This window comes from Anastrepha obliqua, chromosome 2 (genome assembly GCF_027943255.1).
Source record: "Anastrepha obliqua isolate idAnaObli1 chromosome 2, idAnaObli1_1.0, whole genome shotgun sequence".
Taxonomy (NCBI): Eukaryota; Metazoa; Arthropoda; class Insecta; order Diptera; family Tephritidae; genus Anastrepha; species Anastrepha obliqua.
Genome location: NC_072893.1, coordinates 32033407 through 32053344, shown reverse-complemented (window position 1 = coordinate 32053344; position 19938 = coordinate 32033407). Strand labels below are relative to the sequence as shown.

Below are 19938 nucleotides of genomic sequence, written 5' to 3'. Positions count from 1 at the left end.
CTAGTCTGGCAGTTATGCTTTTTCAGTTATGCTTAAGTATTCCTCTGAATCACAAAATGAACCCTTTTGTTAAATATTTTAAGCACTAGGAGAACTAGTTTAACGGTAGGTTCAGTTAGGCTAGGTTATATCCGATGAGTTGCTTTACTCGGTGGCCCCAAGCGCAAATGTGTAACGTTAAAGAAATATTTTTCTGATCAAAATTGTTTGAGTTTGGTAGCTAGACGAGGTCACTGCTTATTTTACTTAGGTGGCCATAACAACCCGTTACCGAGTTACGGCCGACCTCACTAGCTCTCTCCAGGCGTCTCTGCTCCGCGCGCCTTCTCCAATTCTGTATACCAAGCGAGCATAGGGTTTCCTCCACCTGGTCTTTCCACCGGAGCAATGGTCTTCCTCTTCGTCGGCTCCCTTGGACTTCGCCTTCGAACACCTTCTTTGCTGGAGCTTCTTCATCCATACGCACGACATGCCCTAGCCAACGCAGGCGTTGGATGGCGATGCGTTGAACTACGTCAATGTCGGCGTAGAGCTCATACAGCTCGTGGTTCATTCTTGAACGGTAGTCTTCGCCAACGCACACAGGACCGAAGATCTTACGAAGAACTTTTCTCTCGAACACCTCAAGAGCGGCTGCATCGCTTTGTGACACTACCCATGCCTTTGCGCCATAAAGCAACACGGGTATGATGAGCGTCTTGTAAAGTGTCAGTTTGGTCATGCGAGAGAGGGCTCGACTGCTCAATTGCTTACCCATGTAACACCTATTAGCAAGAGTGATTCTCCGTTTGATCTCCAGGCTGATATCGTTGTTGCTGTTAACGGCGGTGCCAAGATAAACAAACTCTGGCACAACTTCGAAAGTATAGTTGTCCGCAATGACGTGCGTTCCTACACGCCGTGTGTTCCGCGTTGTAGACAACATATACTTCGTTTTACCCTCGTTCACCGCCAGACCCACTCGTGATGATTCCTTCTCGATAGCAAAAAACGCAGCCGTGAAATCTCGACGAGGTCACTGGGTCACTGGGTGTTCCTTTATTTGACAGTCTGGGGTAGTGCGCCAGTGCGAGAGTGGTACTTCAACCATTTCACCTAGGCCAAAGGCGAAATCCTGCTTCAGTTGAAAAAAGAGCAGTTGTCAAATACAGGAGTGTACCAAAAGAAGATTGGCAAGGTGCTAGGTGACCAGGTGCAAATTAAGGTTCTAACCCACGAAATGTTGGTGGAGATTCGTGATCTAGTGAAAAAATGTTAGAGTGGCGTACGCAGGTACGCAAACAGCGTTGATAAGCTCACCCGCAATGGAAGCAAGGCGACTGCTTGATAAGCAAAAAATCAAAATTGGCTGGGTGGTATGCCGGATAAGAGAAAAGCCTGACTTGAGGATATGCTATAGATGCGAAGAGTAAGAACACCTGGCGAGCGCGTGTACAAACGAAGACAACACAAGCCAGAACTGTCTCAAATGTGGCGAGAAGGGTCACCAAGCGAATGTATGCGAGAAAAAGCCTTTCTGCGGAGTGTAAAAAAGAAACGGAAGAGAGAATACAAGTTACCAGATTGGAAGCAGAAAATGTCCTCTGTAGCAAGCGACGTATACTAACACGAAAAAATGAGGATCGAGCAGATCAATCTAAGCCATTGCGAGGCTGAACCAGAGCTGCTAAAACGAAGGGTGTACGAAAATAAAGTGGATGGGGTGCTAATTAGCGACCAGCATAAAAACCTAAACGTCGGAACGTGGACCTCGGACAGGAAAAGTGAAGCTACTATATGGGCCTTTGGAAGAAATACCCTGGAGGACAAACCGTGCCATTATGGTGGACTTCACCCATGGAAAGGAAGAAGTATAGAAAATACAGAATAAGGGCTGGAGAGTGGACACGCTTGACGAAGAACTGTTCCAAATCATGCTAGAGGAGAACCCGACTAGCACCAAAGATATGGAACTACAGGCGGAGCTGCTAGTAAAACATGTTAGCAGAGCTGGCGATGTCGCCATGTGCAGGAAAAGACAGAGCGCTCCCAGAAATACAGGCATACTGGTGGAACGAGGAGAGCAGCACCCTAAGAAGCGAATGCAAAAAAGCAAGGCGTCTTTTCCAAAGGAGTTATGGTCTGATAGAACACTACAGGCTCCGCGAGAATTATAAAAAGAAGCGGAAAGAATTAAAGAAAGCCGAATTAGATTCTTGAATAAGTGGACCCGAAAAATCTGAAGCGCATTTTCGAAGTTTAGATCATTGGCACAGGAAAAGTTTAGTGGACTCTACATCTTTCTTATACTTACATCCCCCACAAAATCGCTGGTAGTATACGCGCATTTGAAAGGAAGATCCTGGTACACAGATGACTCGAAGACCCCAAAAGGACCAGCGTTCTGCGCCAAAGGGTAGTTTTCCAAGAAACTTCCAAGCGGTAGCGTATACCATCTGTCTATGTGCAGAGATTAACTTATATAGGAACTTCCGGAAGCGAATTGCCATTCTGAGCGACAGTCGTGCGGCACTCAAGGCTTTCACATCGTGTGAGATTAAGTCCTCACTGGCCCTTGAGTGTAACGAGAAACTGAATCTGTCAGGAATGCGCAATCGCATCCGGCTAATTTGGGTCCTAGGACACAGCGGTTTAACTGGGAACGAAGTGGGGAAGACAATGCCGAGAGATGCTGCAGCCTTGGCATTAATAGGACCCGAACCCTTTCTTGCTATGGGTCAACACAACATCAAGGAGAAGCTTAGGAATAAAGAGATAAGGCTAAGAGAGATTTGCTGGTACCAAACTATAGGGTTACGTCAGGCGAAATCCTTATTGGGAGGGTACACTCAAAAGAGGCTTCAAATACTCATAACTGTCACCAAGGATAAACTTAGAATGTTCACAGGCGTTCTCACAGGCCACTGAAGATTGCATAGCCACAGCCACATGATCGAGATATGGTCCACTGATTTTTGGCATTTCTGCGACCAATCCCAGGAGACTCATCCCAGGAGACTCCTCCTTAAATGTAGAAGGTTGAGCCATCTCGCCCAACTGTAGCCAGAAGAAATGCACAATCCAACCGAGTTCTATCCTGAGTTTAAAAAGGTAACAGAGTCGGGGGTGAGATATTGGAATGAGTAGAGGACACAAACAACCACGAGGTCGAGAGGTTGAGAACCTCAGTAAATTGCGTATTCTTCGCTCATCGCGTGGGAGCCAAGGGACTACGTCTACGCCTTGTCTGACGTTCTCACGACAGTCGGTTTTACGTAACCGGACCGACCCGGACTTATATCCGGCCAAGGACTGTCACTTCAGCAGCATTCCCAGTATATGTATGGAGATTGTTTGTGGAGATTGATTGCTACAACAACAACAACAACAACACCTGGTCTGAGTACTGAATGGCACATATTCCGTAGTTGTTATTATTGAAACACGTTTGAAGGTTACGCATATCCCGGGCACCGCTACTCAGTTCCCAATGAACTTGACAGGCGCAAGTATTTATTGTAGTTGGCTGGAGATATGCTTACATTTTCTTTCTCAAACCAAACTGGTTTTTTCTATTTTATCCTCAAGCTTGCAATAACTTCAGTTATACTTTCATTGTTCCTTACAAAACTCGGTTATTTTGACACTTGCTTTTAAGTTCTCTTTTGTAACTCCTCCAAAGAGGTGCCACAACAAAACGATTTTAGATATTCCAAACCGATCCAAGCGACTAGTATTCTATCAATCTGACTGGCTATTGAACTATGCACCCACTTTCTTAAAAACACAAAAACAAAAGTATTGCAGACTAAAAAATTTTAAAAAAATTTTATGTATTTGAGCCCATTTTTTTGATATTTATTCATAAATTATTTCCACATAAATAAATTTGGCTCAAGTGAAAATTCTCCCAATATGGTTGGTGGTTCACACATTAATACGGAATTTTACACATCTTAAAATTTGCAATATCGCTTTATTCAGATAAAAAACTACAAAAAAACGAGTAACAAAAATCAAATAACTTGAAGTTTCGATGCCGTTAGTGGCGGAGTCAGGTGTTAGTGTGTCAATGGGTGCCAAATTACGTTTGCATATTTTTATTTGTTGACTTTCGCGTTTGCGCCCACTTAGCGATTGATACAGGTAACAATCAAAGGAGAAAGCGCCGCGCTCATACCCACACATATGCAATGTACAATGTATATATGTGTGCACAAAAACATAGAGTGACTCACTATGGGTTGAAAGGTTTGAAAAATATTTGCAATTCGCATAGGGAAAATATGTTGTTGTATTTTATACATACTAGGCAGCTCAATAAGTTTTGTGTTCGATAAGAGAGGGCGTTGCTACTTTTTTATATTTTTTTGTTATGTTGATACACTCCTCATATGCGCGCATGTGAATTTCAATTTCATTTCATTCTTTGTTCACAAGTCTTTTAGTATCGACGGTGCACAGTATTTTCTGCAATGGAGAAAATCAGTTATCGTGCAGTGATTGATTTTTTTTTATTTTTGGAAGATCCAAAAGCAAAGAAAATTTATGTACGAATGTTGAAAGGGCATAATGACTTTTCGTCATCAAGAAAGAAGATGAAAGATTCGTCGCTGAATTTAAACGTGGTCGTACAAGTCTTGCAGCCAATCCAGGTCAAGGACGTCGAGAAACAGCAACAACACCAGAAATTGTAGAAAAAATACAGGACATCGCATTGGAAAATCGTCGAGTGACTGAAAGAGATTTATTACATAGAAGCCCTAGGCATCTATTGGGCAGTGTGAGCAATATTTTGACTGAAGTATTTGGATTTCAGAAAGCTGTGTGCACAATGGGTGCTGCATTCGCTAACTATGAAACAAAAAACATTCGAGTGCAATTTTCTCAGCAGCGTTTAGAGCGTTTTCGAAAGGATAAAGCTTATTCTGTGCGTCGATTCCTCAACCTATGGCTAAGACTTGGGCCTATCACCACGATCCTTGATCAAAACGGGAGGTTAAGGAGTGCTGTGAACCTGGTTCTTCGGCTCCGAAACGAGTTCGTGTCTACAAATCGGACAAGAAGGTGTTAACATCAGATTTTTGGGATGCGAAAGTAATTTTAATCGTGGATTACTTGAAAACTGGGAAAACGATAAATTTTGAATAATATTGTAACTTTTTAGACCAGCTGAAGGGGGGAGCCTGCTTTAGAGGCTTCCAAAAATCGATTTTTTCGTGGGGTTTTTTTTTTGGGAAGGAAAGAAATGTTCAATTGAAACGAAACTTTCGGGTTTCATTTTTATATATTTCCGCAGTTTTCTCAAATTTTTACATTAAAATATATGGTACAAGCATTTTGCCGAGGCGCCTCGAGTGTGCATGTGTCATGCGGCGGGAAAGATGCAGGTCGCAATTTTCATCTGAAACCAAAAACCCAAAAATATTTTTATTTTAGTATAGACTATAGATTAGGCTAGGTTAGGTTGAAGCGGTTGCCCATTGTAGGACACACTCAGACTCATGGCCCTTTGTGATGCCGTGTGGGGGACTAGCCCATATCCCTCCTGAAACCAATTTGTATACTCAAAAATTTCGCAAGATTCAATCATTTTTCAAGATTTCGGCAGAGCCGAGGTCTTCTAATTCGTTAAAGAAATGTCCGCCCAAAATGGCGAGTCTACATCTGGATAGAGCAAGATAGTGGCACAGAAGGTGCGGGATCGTCTCTTCCTCTTCCTCGTCTAGACAACTTCTGCAGAAGTCATGTGTTTGCACACCTATTCTCTGGGCGTGCCTACCGATTAAGCAGTGCCCCGTAATAACTGAAATCAGTGAGTTAAGACTGCGCTTATCTCTTCTTAGTAGAAGTTCCGTGCGTTTAGCATTGAGAAACGGCCACATCTGTCGGGCTATTTTGCAAGTGGCTTCATTACGCCATCTCTCATTCGCTGCTCTTATATTTTCCTCGCGGATTCGCAGTCTACATGCTTGCAAGAGTATACCTATATCACTGTCTACGTACTTATCAGTCAATTTGGTACCGAGTCTCGCTAGTTCATCGGCTCTGCAGTTCCCCTCAATGCTGCAATGGCCAGTAACCTATGCTATCATTAGGCGAAATGACTCAGCCATCTCGTTAAGAGACGCGCGGCATTTCATGGCTACCTTGGAGGTTGTCGAGGGATTTTATCGCCGCCTGACTATCAGTGAAAATGTAGATATCATCTCTAGGTATCGCATCACTCTGTACCAGTGTCATGGCTTTCATTATTGCCAACAGTTCAGCCTGAAAGAGACTACAGTAGTCCTCGAGAAGCCGAAAACTGAAGGAGATCCCCAGATACTCGGAATATACACCTCCACCCACCCTGCCATCGGGCTTTGAGCCATCTGTGTATACATGAATGGACTCGCCCTGTCTTACCATGTCCCGATCCCACTCTTCCCTCGAGGGTAGGAGGGTCACGAACGTTGTAGTGGCAAGTAAAGACAGAACTGTATAGTCCACCTGTCTGGGAAGCCCCAACGTGCCATCCAGAATTTTACCTTGGCCAAGGAGACTATACTGAATAGTAAATTTGTTTTTTATCGAGCTGTAAAATTTATCGAAGAACTTAGTATGTACGGTCATCGGAAATATGAATCAAAAATGCAGTTGCACTTTGGTAACTTTGACTGACGGATTTAAACAAATTTTCGGAAGACTTACCAATTTCGTAGCTAAGTTTTCTTCGATGATCAATGACTGTAAACTTTCATCATTAAAGAAATTGCATTTCAAGTTTTTCTCTTTTTAAACACAGTTCAATCCTGCAAAACGACGAACAGATGGCCACCGTTTACATGGCCCTTTAAATTAAAAACTAATTTCTTTTATTTAATTTGTTTTATTTCATTTCTATCTGGCCTTTATTAGGAAACCTTTTATACATAAATATATAAATTTATTTATTTGCACCTCAGCGCAAAACAAAAAAACAAAAAACAAAAAATCTATAATACATATGTACACACATATAAGCATATATGGTGCATAGTTTTGCTTACATTCACGTGAAACTGCCTCTGAAAAAGTGTCAAAATAGAAACGAGAAGTAAACAAGTCTGACTGAGTTTGCCATTTTCACCCTGATTAAACATTCAACGCTAGCGCGCTTGTGTTTCCTATTTCCATTTTGATGATAGGCTTAGAAATTTCAGCAAAATTTCAGCAAAATCTCTGGCAACCGCACTGACTACATTTTCATTTTTCCATTAGTGCCACAATTAATTAATGACTGTGTCATATAAGCACAGCAAAAGCTAATGGAATAGCTGTACATAATAAAATGATACACGAAAAGAAAGAAAAAAAGCAACTGCAAGTCACATTGCCCGCGAGACATGTCACAAAAGTCACTGCCGTCGCACCACCCCACAGTGCGTTGCATGTGCAACAAGTAACAATTGAGGAAGAATGACAAAAGGAGTTAGGCGGTTGCATCACAGGTGGCAGCAACGACGGGAGCGACGGACTTACCTACTTTGTTGTCATGTAGGCTTTGGCAACGTTGTGTGGCACTTAAGTCCAATCAATGCACATCACTTTGCATGCAATTTTATTTTTTAAATTAATTTTTAAATTTTGCGTTTTATTTTCAGTCTTTTCATGTTTCTTTTTTTTTTTTGGTGTTGGGATATTGTCTGTTGCAGCTATTTCCGCATAATGATTGCGACTGCGTGCAGGGAAATTTTTTCTTAAACTTTTCTCTGCATATCATTAAATGTATGTGTGTGTGGTATTATGTTGGTGTGCGATTTACTACCTCGCATCCAAGAAATAAAAGTTTAATTGCTGCTTTTATTGCCACCTGCAAGGTGGTCTGATGTTTGTAAATTTAAAAAATGTATATACATAAACTTATATTTGCTTGATTTAAATTTGCCTGCATGACTTTCTGTTATTGCCATTCAATGAATTATTTCCTCAATTCCAAGCTAAACGAAAATTTCAAAACTATTAATCGAGGAATAAATAGCATAAAATATTTTACCACAGCTAAGTAGTTTTGTTTTGGTAATTTTACACCTTCTAATATTCATCAAACCATTTTGACATTCAATCAATGCAAATTGCAGCAGATATTTCCATTTCGACGACTTTCACTAAGCTTTCGTTTGCTATTAAATATTTGACAACAGTCGCTTAAAAACGGAAGACTTGAGGCGCAAACTCGCAAGTGTCTTTGAGTAGAAAATAACTGAGTATGATAAGCAAAATATAAATTTGCAACTCACCGTGTTTCCAATTCCTCAAAGCGTTTTTGGTTTTCGGGACGATTGATTAGTATTTGCAGCTGTTGATGCAACGCCTCGGCTGTGGACTCGGAATCGCAACGATAGGCGTGTACGTGCAATGGACATTTTGTTGCCGGATTATATAGCAACAAAACACATGCAACGATGTCATCAGTTTGCACGGAGCTGGTTATGGCACTGTGTGGTATGAAATGTTTCGAGGAGCCCTGTGGGGTAGTCAAATGGAATGGGGAAATTTAAAAAGATTTATTACAAAAAAACTAAATTAAGAAAATTTAATAAGATAAAATAAAATGTAATAAAGCAAAATAATAGGAAATGAGATAAAATATTGTAAAAGAATACTGAATAAAATAAAGTTAGTAAAATAAAATAAATTAAAATAAAATAAAATAAAATAAAATAAAATAAAATAAAATAAAATAAAGCTTTTAATAATATTGAACCCAACGCTATTTTGTCTGAAATTGCCAAATTGGGTATCAATTACTCCATCCGAAAGATGATCGAACAAATGCTCCAAAATAGAATAATCACTTCAGAGCTTGGGGTAAGCCGCATGAGAATGTACGCCGTCAAAGGCACTCCTCAAGGCGGAGTACTTTCACCCCTTCTCTGGAATCTCGCTGTAAACAGTTTGCTTCGAAATCTCGAAAAAGCAGGCTGCAAGGTTGTAGCCTATGCAGATGACATTGCTCTCTGCGTGTCAGGCAAACACCTGAATACCCTCACTGAGCTCATGCAACGCTCAATCAATATTCTGTCAAAATGGTGCACCGAATGCGGACTAAATGCGAATCCAGCAAAGACAGATCTTGTTCTCTTCAATAGGAAACAACAATCTCCTCCACTGCAAACAATAACTTTAAAAGGGGAATCATTACTTCTATCTGATTCAGCTAAATATCTAGGAGTTATTCTAGATAGGAAGTTGAGTTGGAAATTGAACATCGAAAACAGATGTAAAAAAGCTTTCATAGCTCTCTATACTTGTAAGAAAGCTATAGGCAAAACCTGGGGTTTTTCACCTCGGATCATTTATTGGATATATACCTCGATCATCAAACCGATACTCTTCTACGGTGTGGTTGTATGGTGGACAGCACTCGAAAAACGGTGTAGAGTAGCCACAATTGATCGAGTTCAAAGAACAGCCTGCCTTTTGATAACAGGATGCTTAAGTACAACACCTACTAAGGCTCTAAACACGTTGCTTCACTTGTTCCCTATCGATCTGGCTGGCAAAGCGATTGCAGCGAAAGCAGCGACACGCATGAATGCTATATCGAAATGGAATAAGTATCTTGGCCATTCGGCCATACTGAACAGGAACACTGTTATCTCTTCCGACATAGACTATCATGTAAGTCTTCCATCACCACCCTTGCTATTCTCCTGTTCACTCCCAACTAGGGAAGAATGGAAGACAAATCTTACCGAAATCGATGGCCCTCTGACTATATATACAGATGGTTCAAAACAAGACGGCAAAGTGGGATTTGGAATCTTTTCCAATTCCCCTCACATCAATCTATCATTTAGATTACCCGACTACTGTAGCGTATTCCAAGCGGAAGTATGCGCTATCTGGTATGCTGCGAAAACTCTCTTAGAAAATAGAATATCACTAGAGGATATCCGCTTTTTCACCGACAGTCAAGCGGCCGTTCGAGCACTCAGCTCCTCTTATGCCCACTCAGATGTGGTTCGATCCTGTCTCTTATCTCTTAACGAGATAAGTGTTCAGAATTCTGTCCAAGTTATCTGGATACCGGGTCACAGTGGATTCGAAGGTAACTGCAAAGCTGATGAGCTCGCAAGAGCTGGAGCTGCGCAATCATATGTTAGTAACTTACCCACAATCCACATTCCGCTCTCAACATGTAAAATGCTCATCGATCGAGAATTTCACAGCATTGCTGATCGGAGGTGGCGAGTGGAAACTACTTGCGTTACGACCAGACAAATCTGGCCATCCTACAATCTGAAACAGACAAAAACCGTTATAAGTCTTTCGAAACACGAACTAAGGCATATAACATCTCTTATCACCGGCCACTGTCTTTTGGGCACTCACGCACGTCGGCTCGGGGTTCCTCAACACGACCTGTGCAGATACTGCGAGGACGAAGATGAGGAAGTATCGAGCAGACATTTGCTGTGCAGTTGTCCGGGCCTAGCCAGAAGTCGACTCGCTCTTCTAGGCTCTCCAACAATTGACAATCTTTCAGTACTCTCGGACCTGAAAATCGAATCTCTCATCAAATTTTCGAAACGAATTAATATCTTTGACCAAAATCTACAATAAAAATCTCGGTTAGGTGGGGAAATCATTTAAAATAATGAGCTCTAGGGCAACACAACGGACCCAACTTGCGGTCTATGTGGCACTCCGATGCGGGGTCACCCTTAAACCAACCAACCAATAAAATAAAATAAAATAAAATAAAATAAAATAAAATAAAATAAAATAAAATAAAATAAAATAAAATAAAATAAAATAAAATAAAATAAAATAAAATAAAATAAAATAAAATAAAATAAAATAAAATAAAATAAAATAAAATAAAATAAAATAAAATAAAATAAAATAAAATAAAATAAAATAAAATAAAATAAAATAAAATAAAATAAAATAAAATAAAATAAAATAAAATAAAATAAAATAAAATAAAATAAAATAAAATAAAATAAAATAAAATAAAATAAAATAAAATAAAATAAAATAAAATAAAATAAAATAAAATAAAATAAAATAAAATAAAATAAAATAAAATAAAATAAAATAAAATAAAATAAAATAAAATAAAATAAAATAAAATAAAATAAAATAAAATAAAATAAAATAAAATAAAATAAAATAAAATAAAATAAAATAAAATAAAATAAAATAAAACAAAATAAAACAAAATAAAATAAAATAAAATAAAATAAAATAAAATAAAATAAAATAAAATAAAATAAAATAAAATAAAATAAAATAAAATAAAATAAAATAAAATAAAATAAAATAAAATAAAATAAAATAAAATAAAATAAAATAAAATAAAATAAAATAAAATAAAATAAAATAAAATAAAATAAAATAAAATAAAATAAAATAAAATAAAATAAAATAAAATAAAATAAAATAAAATAAAATAAAATAAAATAAAATAAAATAAAATAAAATAAAATAAAATAAAATAAAATAAAATAAAATAAAATAAAATAAAATAAAATAAAATAAAATAAAATAAAATAAAATAAAATAAAACAAAATAAAATAAAAAAAAGATATTAAGTGATGGCTGTCTTTATTTTGACCTTTGTATGCTCCATAATTTAACCCCTTTAGCGAACTAAAAATATGAGGTTTCCTTATCCTATGATGCACATTAAAATGAAAGGTTTCTGTTTAGGAATTCCGAAAACCCATTTTAAAATTCTGAAAACATTTAGTTGATTTTCTTAGTTTTAAAAGTATTTGTCTACTATATTTAAGGATATATTTTGCTCACTTTGTCTATTTGGAGTTGAAAGATTCTGATTAACTGAGCAGTGCAGTTCACCTGGAACCTAGCACGAGTTTCTCTTCGCGACGTAGATTAGCCAGTAAAGAAGCAGGCTAACAACAATTGTGAAAAAATGTAAGATTCTAAACTTTCTATGGCACTCCTCATAGGTCCAGTGGTTGATAAACGAACCGCAATTTCTAATGGGTTTATATGACAAGTAGGCAGGCTGCACTGTGATGACTTAAGCCCTAGTTGCAGGGATGAGAAATTGGAAAGGAAACCATAACACTAACTCTTACACGTTGTTACTCTGATCTGTTTTGTGGCAGCATAATCAGTAAATATTCTAAGCTTTAGCTCTTATTCTCAGTGGTTCTTTATGGTAAATGAGGCAGTAATTGCTCAATTAATGGGAATCACAATTGCTAAATCTTTCCTTAGTGCCGCTCCAGGCCACGTGTGGATTAGTAAAAGCAGAGGGCAATAAAATATTAAATGTATTGAAACGAATAAAAAAATGATAAATGAATAATGTACAAGTAAGGCTAAAGGTCTTCAGCGCAGGGCTGACTTAAGTGTTACTCATAAAAATTGGTGATAAAGCAAAAGTAATAGTAATCTTAATATTATATATTACAATAAATAGCAATTAAATAAATCTACTTAAAAGGAGGAAATTATCGTTCTGAAGCACAGACGTAAAAATAAAATAAATAATTTAGTGCAATTTAAAATTTTTGTTCTGAATTCACTATAATTCATAAATTTTAATAATTATGACAAATAAATAATAGTTGCAATCGATCTCAGTTTTCGATTACAAATTTAATTTCTATTAACAAAAGTATTTAATATTATGGCCCCATCGACTCACCTGCAATATTTTGATTGTGGGAGACCTGCAGCGTCACTTTGAGCGGCTCTTGCCCGCGTGACCGATCAATCAGATACGGCAGCACTGAATTGATGACACGTGTACCGCGCAAACCCTTCGCCTCTTCGGCGCCCAGAAACCATACGTAATACGATGCTTTTTGTACATCACGTCTCAGGCGTAGTGCCATATTTTGCGTATTTTACTGTAATCTTGTGACTTCGTCAAATTTCAGCAAGCAATAAATATTTATTTTTACTAACCCTGGGTTAGTTAATTGGTTTGTTGTAGGAGTGTATTTTGTTGTTTGGACTTTAAACTATTTTTATTATTTTTTATTTTTTTCTTACGATTTTAATGTGTTTCAATGTTTATGTGGCAGCAAACTTTTAAGTTGAAAGTAGAATTTCCAGTTTAATACAATTTGATGCAGCTGAAAATAGAAAAGGATTTTTGTGAAAATTAGATGGAGATTTTTGGCATATTAGTCTAGGCAAATTATACCAATCTAGAAATAAACAGTTTGTTTTTGTACTTACACTCTGTGTATAAAAGAGTGGGAGCACTAAAAGTAAGAATGTTTAGAAAGGAGTTGATAAACTAGTTTCTTTTTGGGCATTTGTGTATTTTAAAGAAAATGCTATCAACCAACATGACAAATAAAAGTAGGGGGAGCTCCAAATATTGAAATTTCACACTGATTTTTATTCCTGGCGTTGAAGACGTTCCACGTCAAGGACGTCGAAAAACAGCAATAACATCAGAAATTGTAGAAAAAATACAGGAAATCGTATTAGAGTAGAGGCCTTAGGCATCTCACTGGCCAGTGTTAGCAATATTTTGACTGAAGTATTCAGTATCAGGGTTTCAAAAAGCTGTGTGAACAATTGGTGCCGCATTCGCTAACAATGCAACAAAAAAACACTCGAATGCGACTTTCTCAGCAAAATTTAGAGCGCTTTTAAAAGGATAAAGTGGATTTTGTGCGTCGATTCATCACACTACGGATGAGACTTGAGCCTATCACCATGATCCTTAATCAAAACGGGAGGCTAACGAGTGGTGTAAGCCTGGTTCATCGGCTCCGAAACGAGTTTGTGCCCAGAAATCGGACAAGAAAGTGTTAGCATCCGTTTTTTGGGATGCGAAAGGGATTTCATTTGTGGATTGCTTGGAAACTGCTAAAACAATAAATTCTGACTATTATTGCAACCTTTTAGACCAGCTTAAAGAACAAAATCGTGAAAAAGACCCAGTTGGCGAAAGAAAAAAAAATATTTTCCATCAGAACAAGGCACCGTGATTCAAGAGTATTTTGACAATGGCTAAAATCCATGAAATAAACTTCGATTTGTGGAAACATGCACTGTATTCACCAGATTTGGCCCCTAGCTTCTTCCGCCTGTTTTCAGAAAGAAAATAATACTGAAGAAGAATTAAGGTATATGACACATAGAGGTCAGCATTTTTGCCGGTATATTGAAAGTAAAATATGGAAGTAAAGTCTTTGCAGTGGCAGATCTATATGTGTCTGCAGCGACAGCCAAGTTGCGCTCATGGCCTTAGACAGCCCCCCCCCCCCCCCAACTACTTCAAGAGTAGTCGAGTCCTGTAAATCCAGGCTGAACTATGTCGGTAGACATAATAGCTTGATGCTAACATGGGTCCCGAGACACGTGGGTATCGCGGGTAACGAGATCTCTGACTCTTTAGCCAGACTGGGCTCTGAGGCTAACTTTCTTGGCCCGGAGCTCGTTCTGCCACTGCCTTTTGCAGCCATCAATGCCACGGCTAGCAAACAGGACACTCTAACCCACAAGCCAGCTTGGCAGGCTGAGAGAGGCTGCAGATGGACATAACTGATGTTACCTGCCATGTCCGACCGACTGTCGCAGCTCTTCTTGTCACTAAGCAGAGGGGACTGTAGGAGGCTGGTTGGATTGATGGCGGGCCACTTTCTATAGAGAAAGCTCATAGAAAAAGTGGGTATCTCAAACAGTGCACAGTACCTAGCTTGTGGAGAGGAGGATGAGACGGCGGACCACTTTCTGCGCGTCTGCCCCGCCTTCGCTCGAATCAGACTTGCGATCTTTGGCACTGATGTGTTAAGAAGCGACCACTTTCGGTTCCTTGGCACCACAAGATCTACTCAGATTCCTTCGGAGGTCGAGTAGATTTGAAGAAAATTAAAAAGGGAATCCAAGTGCAGTACAATGGGTTTAATTTTGTCTGAGTGCTGCACTTGCTAGTCTGTTCCGACAAAAAAAAAGTCTTTGCAATAGCTCAACGCTGCACAGCTTTAGCGGTTGCTGAACATAAGTAACGAACGGAATATTTACATTCTTTCTGTATCCCTTGAAGAAATGTTAGATTAGTGTTTTTTTGTTTGTTTCCTTGTTTACTTCTCTCGGGACTCAGTTGGTTTCGTTAATTTGTTTTTGATTTCTGACAGGATAGGTGATTAGCCTGCCGCTAACAGTTCTAGGTAGTGGGAATGCCCACCTGTCGTTGCTTAGGAGCAACGCCTTCTTACTGCTTGGAGCGCCATCTGTGTGTCACATTTTTCTGGCAGAAGGATCGCACAGATAGTTGAGGACTTTGCTGTCTGCGATATTACCGCGGTCGCCCGCTTTCTCTTGCTGACGCCACTGATGCAATGTGTAACTGTGTGTTTTTCTATGTTTTTTTTCTTGTTTTAGTAGCCACAATGCAAATAATGCGCAGACTATTGTGCGGGAGTGAGGATGGAAATGATAAGTTTTTGGGGTTTAGGAATGGGTGGACAGGTTACAAAAGGCGTAAAGCTTAGTTAAATTCAGTTTTGTCGTTTAATTGATTGATTTCCAAAAATGCATATTTCTAAACCATTTTTTAATTACTACAAGTAAAGTATGCACATATATACGTCAGCTAGCCAGCCACAAATATTTTATTATCATTCAATTATTATTTTTTACTCACTTTTATTGCTTAATTAACCTTTAATAGCTTTTTTAAATTAACTTTTTATTAATTATTTTATTTCGTTCACTTGGTTGTTGCTGCACATGCCTATGCTGTCATTAAATGATTATAGTTTTGACTTCCGTTCATGTTTGCTGTCACGTTTTCGATTAGTTTTAAGTTGAAATTCAAAAGTATTCACACAGGTCGGAAGACTTAAGACACAAACTTCATATGAGAAACCGACTTAACCCAACCACAAAGTATTCACACAATTCGGAAGACTTAAGACACAAACTTCATATGAGAAACCGATTTGCCCAACTACAAAGTATTCACACAATTCGGAGGACTTAAGTCACAAACGTCATATGAGAAACCGATTTGCCCGACCACAAAGGTCACAAAAAACAAAGATGTAATAAAAAATAAATAAATTATTATCATAAAAGTGATTTGTATTAAATTGATTTCCTGTTACCAACTCTCAAATAGTTTGACAACTCGTTCGGACACATAATTATGCATAAGTAGAATAATACGGCTAGCTAACGCGCCAATCAAGAATCAGAAGAGAATAACGCGGCACATAAATGCTTTCAAAAATGCCAATTAGTGGACATTGTTTACTGTCTTATGTAGATTTGTTGATAAGTAAGTATTAACACTTGATTTGTTTATATGAGCAGCAAGAATATGTGGCAAAATTTGCATTTACAATAACAAAAAACAAAAAAAAAATTAAAGAATCACAGTTGGTGGGGAGGAGAACACATCGAAGCTTATAAAACGTAGACATGAAAACAACAGCACACAACTTTTTATGGCTTAAGCTATGCGCGTTGCTAAAAATTATTCATAAATAATGTGAACGTGTTTAGTTTTTCTATTGACCGATCGAGTACGCGAGTGTGGCTTCTATAACCCAAATATTTATAAACGAAGAACTCATATATATGTATGTATGTATGTATGTGGATATTACAAAAACTTAGTATCGCTTTAAAACTTATAAGTAGAATGGTGCCATTTGTAAATATATTGGCTTTAACTGTTTGCGGCGTGACGTGACACTGTCACAGCGGCCAGCAGCCATGACATATTAAACAAGAAAGGTACACTTTGACACAGTAGTTACGCGAAATGCAAGTAAGCACAAAATACCAGCACAATATTTTCTAATCGTGCGCACAACTACAAAGGCAAGCACTTTTCTTGTAGCCACTTTGTAACTTAATAGCAAAAAAAACAACAATTCGTACGTGTATCGAATTACAAATTTCAAAGAAATTTAATTGGTGATTTAATTATGTGATACACTAAATTTACTAGTATTTCTACGCTTCTACACCAAACGCTGACCGCCACACGCGCGTTTATATTTATTAACGACTTTTTACTGTGCAGTGCACAACTTTGCATTAATTCACTTAATTCACCCCGCGCTTGCGTGCTTTTCGTTTGACCAGCTACTTGCGGACGGTAAATAAAGCGAGCGCTCACCAAGCATGTCTCGATCGTGCCAAGCTAAGTGATTAACTGAGGTGATTTCGATAAATTTTTCGGTGGTTTACCGCTTTGACGCTGGCGCTGTTCAATAACAACAATAAGCAACAAAGCAAACCAGCCAGCCCAAGCCAGTCAGCCACCAGTTAGCAAGGCAAGCATATTGGTTGATAATACGGCCCACAATGAAGCGGAGAGTGTGACTATTCAGTGCGTGAGCGCGTCAGTCGATCGACACCAGTGGCGGTACAGCGAGCGCCGCGTGCTCCAAGGCAATGGCTAAAGGAGAAGAAAGAGTTGTGTAAAATGTGTTCAAGCATCGTTCGATCTCACCGTGTGCTGATGAACAAGTAAAATTTTACATATATACATAAAGTGGCATACACTGGCGAACACCTACATTCATGGGTGCATATGCATGCAGGTTCATATAAGCGCTCGCGTGTCTTGTATTGTGGTGAAGAAAGCTGAAAGTGGAATTTTTGCTTAATTTTTTCTATTTGCTTTTTTGCTATGCGTTGCTTTTTTTCGGTGAATTTTTGTTGAAACTAAAAGTTGTCGTCGCTTGGTCAGTGGCCACTCAACGCTCAAGATAATCAACAACTTTTTGGTTGATGCTGTTTTAAGATAATTTTTGAGCTGCAGCATAGCAAGAGCAAAGGCGGACGCGTTGTATGTGTGGTGAGGGAGTGCAAGTTGTGTTTGCCAGCATGTGGTAAATTGCAAATACAAATACAACTACCTTGTACGCCCACCTGTATGAGTTTTGTTTTCTTGTAGTCATTACAAATTTTCCACATGCGTTTTGTTTTATGTGGTAATTTGTGGTATTTTTTGTCATATTTTTGCGCTTTACATACACACGAGTGGATAGGCACTTAAAATAATTGGCAATAGGAGTAATTTAATTTCGTAAGATATTTGAATTTTGCAAGATTTTTGATTTCTATTTCGTTGTATTTTTTCCTACAATCCTTTGGTATTTGAAAAAAGGATTTTATATTAATTGTATAATTTAAAAATACCTTATTTTAAATTTGGTTACTCTCGGAAAAGTTGGGAGTTTAAGACTGAGAGTTACATAGGCGGGGCAATAGGCGAGCAAAAGGTTCATTATATATCTCAAAAATGGTAGAAATTTAATCATCCACTTTTGAATAACTGTTTTAATTTTGTGCATATTGCATTCTTAGTTTTTAAAGTTTACGTTTGAACCAACTACCGAAGTATGGCTATGGATCGAGATGTGCGGAGAAAAATTGTGGAGGCAGCTAAGGCTCACTTATAAGTCCGCTGTAATTATTTTTGACGGCCGCCGTAGCCGAATGGGTTGTTGCGTGACTACCATTCGGAATTCAGAGAGAACGCAGGTTCGAACCTCGGTGAATAAAATGAAGAAAAAGTTTTTTTCTAATCGGAAGGCAATGGCAAACCTCCGAGTGTATTTCTGCCATGAAAAGGATTCTCATAAAAAATATCTGCCGTTCGGAGTCGGCTTGAAACTGTAGGTCCCTGCATTTATGGAACAACATCAAGATGCACCCCATACAAATAGCAGGAGAGGAGCTCGGCTAAACACTCAAAAGGAGTGTACGCGCCATTTATATATTTTTGAAAATAAGAAAATTTTAAAATTAAAAAAAACATTTTCACAAAAAGTTACTCAATTAGAAACAAATGAGCCCTCTATACTGAAAATATTTACCATGCCGACATCCCTTGGGATGGTGCAAAAACAACAGCACAGAACCGTACACGATTGATGAGTCTTGTCGATGCCCTATACTCCCGAGAGGAGTGAACAAGGAAAATAAAATTCAAAGAAGCTATTCAAATTTAAAGGCCCTACCAAATATCATTAGAAGGTTTTGGTGAAAGCAATTTTCGCTTAAGAGCTCAATTGTGCGCAATGGTTTGAAAAAGAAACACGCCTAGTGAAAAATTCCATTTTTGTTGTTTACGCACTTTTGGCTCGATATTTCGCTGCCGAAATCGTTAATTTTGGAAAAAGATTTTGGATTTTATTGCTTAGTTTTATTTATGGCACATAATTTCAGTGATTTGGCTATCCCGTCTTGCTACGCAGTATCGCAACCTCAAATGCCTCTACTACATAATTAATAAAATGTTCCATTTTCTGCTCTAAAATCTATAATTGCCACCAGGCTTTTATAAAGAAAAGTCGCTCATTAGAGGTAATTTTTCGTTATGACTAAGTAACAAAGGCTTTTTAAGGTTTAAAACTTCACAAGTTTGTTTTGGAGGCTAACCAAAAGCGCAATCCACAATCATCAATGAAGGAAGGCAATGAATGGTTCGCCTATTTACAGTTATCAAGCGACATTTCATCTTCTTTAATTTTAGTTTTATCAATTTTTTTTACATTCTAGTTTGAATCTCCTTTTTAACTGATTTAATTACTATGAAATGCCACCGATTAATCGCAGATTTTCACACTCTCAAAATTTTCTAAGTCACTTTGCTGATTGTTTTAATTGACGGTTTGGTGTTTAGGGCGCCTACCAAGCATGACAATTACCGGGAAATCTTGCAGAAATGAAAAAAGAGTATTTGATGAGATTTAAAAATTTCACCTGTCGGTATAAATTAGCACAAACGCTTACAACTGCCAAGCCAAAAACATTTTATTAAAAAACTTGAAATGAATTAATAAAGCACAAATAACACTTACAACTACAACATAGCGAAGCCTCAAGTAGCTGGCTGAGAGGCTTAGAGAGCCACATAAATTACGTGTCACTCTACGTGTAATTACATTCATCGGCCTTCAATGCGAATTTTCAGCTATGCGCTGTGACTAAAAGCATATTTATGTGTTGCTAAAATGCAGATTTTT

General features: G+C 38.1%; 1 protein-coding gene across 1 annotated transcript in view; it reads right to left on the bottom strand.

The window, feature by feature from the left end:
- LOC129237341 (uncharacterized protein DDB_G0284459) overlaps positions 1-19938 on the bottom strand; it is a 200938-nt gene that overhangs the window by 7111 nt on the left and 173889 nt on the right. The window contains 3 exon segments of the mRNA XM_054872021.1: positions 8241-8467; positions 12633-12648; positions 12650-13065. Coding sequence (XP_054727996.1) covers positions 8241-8467; positions 12633-12648; positions 12650-12822 — 416 coding nt within the window. The 5' untranslated portion in view covers positions 12823-13065.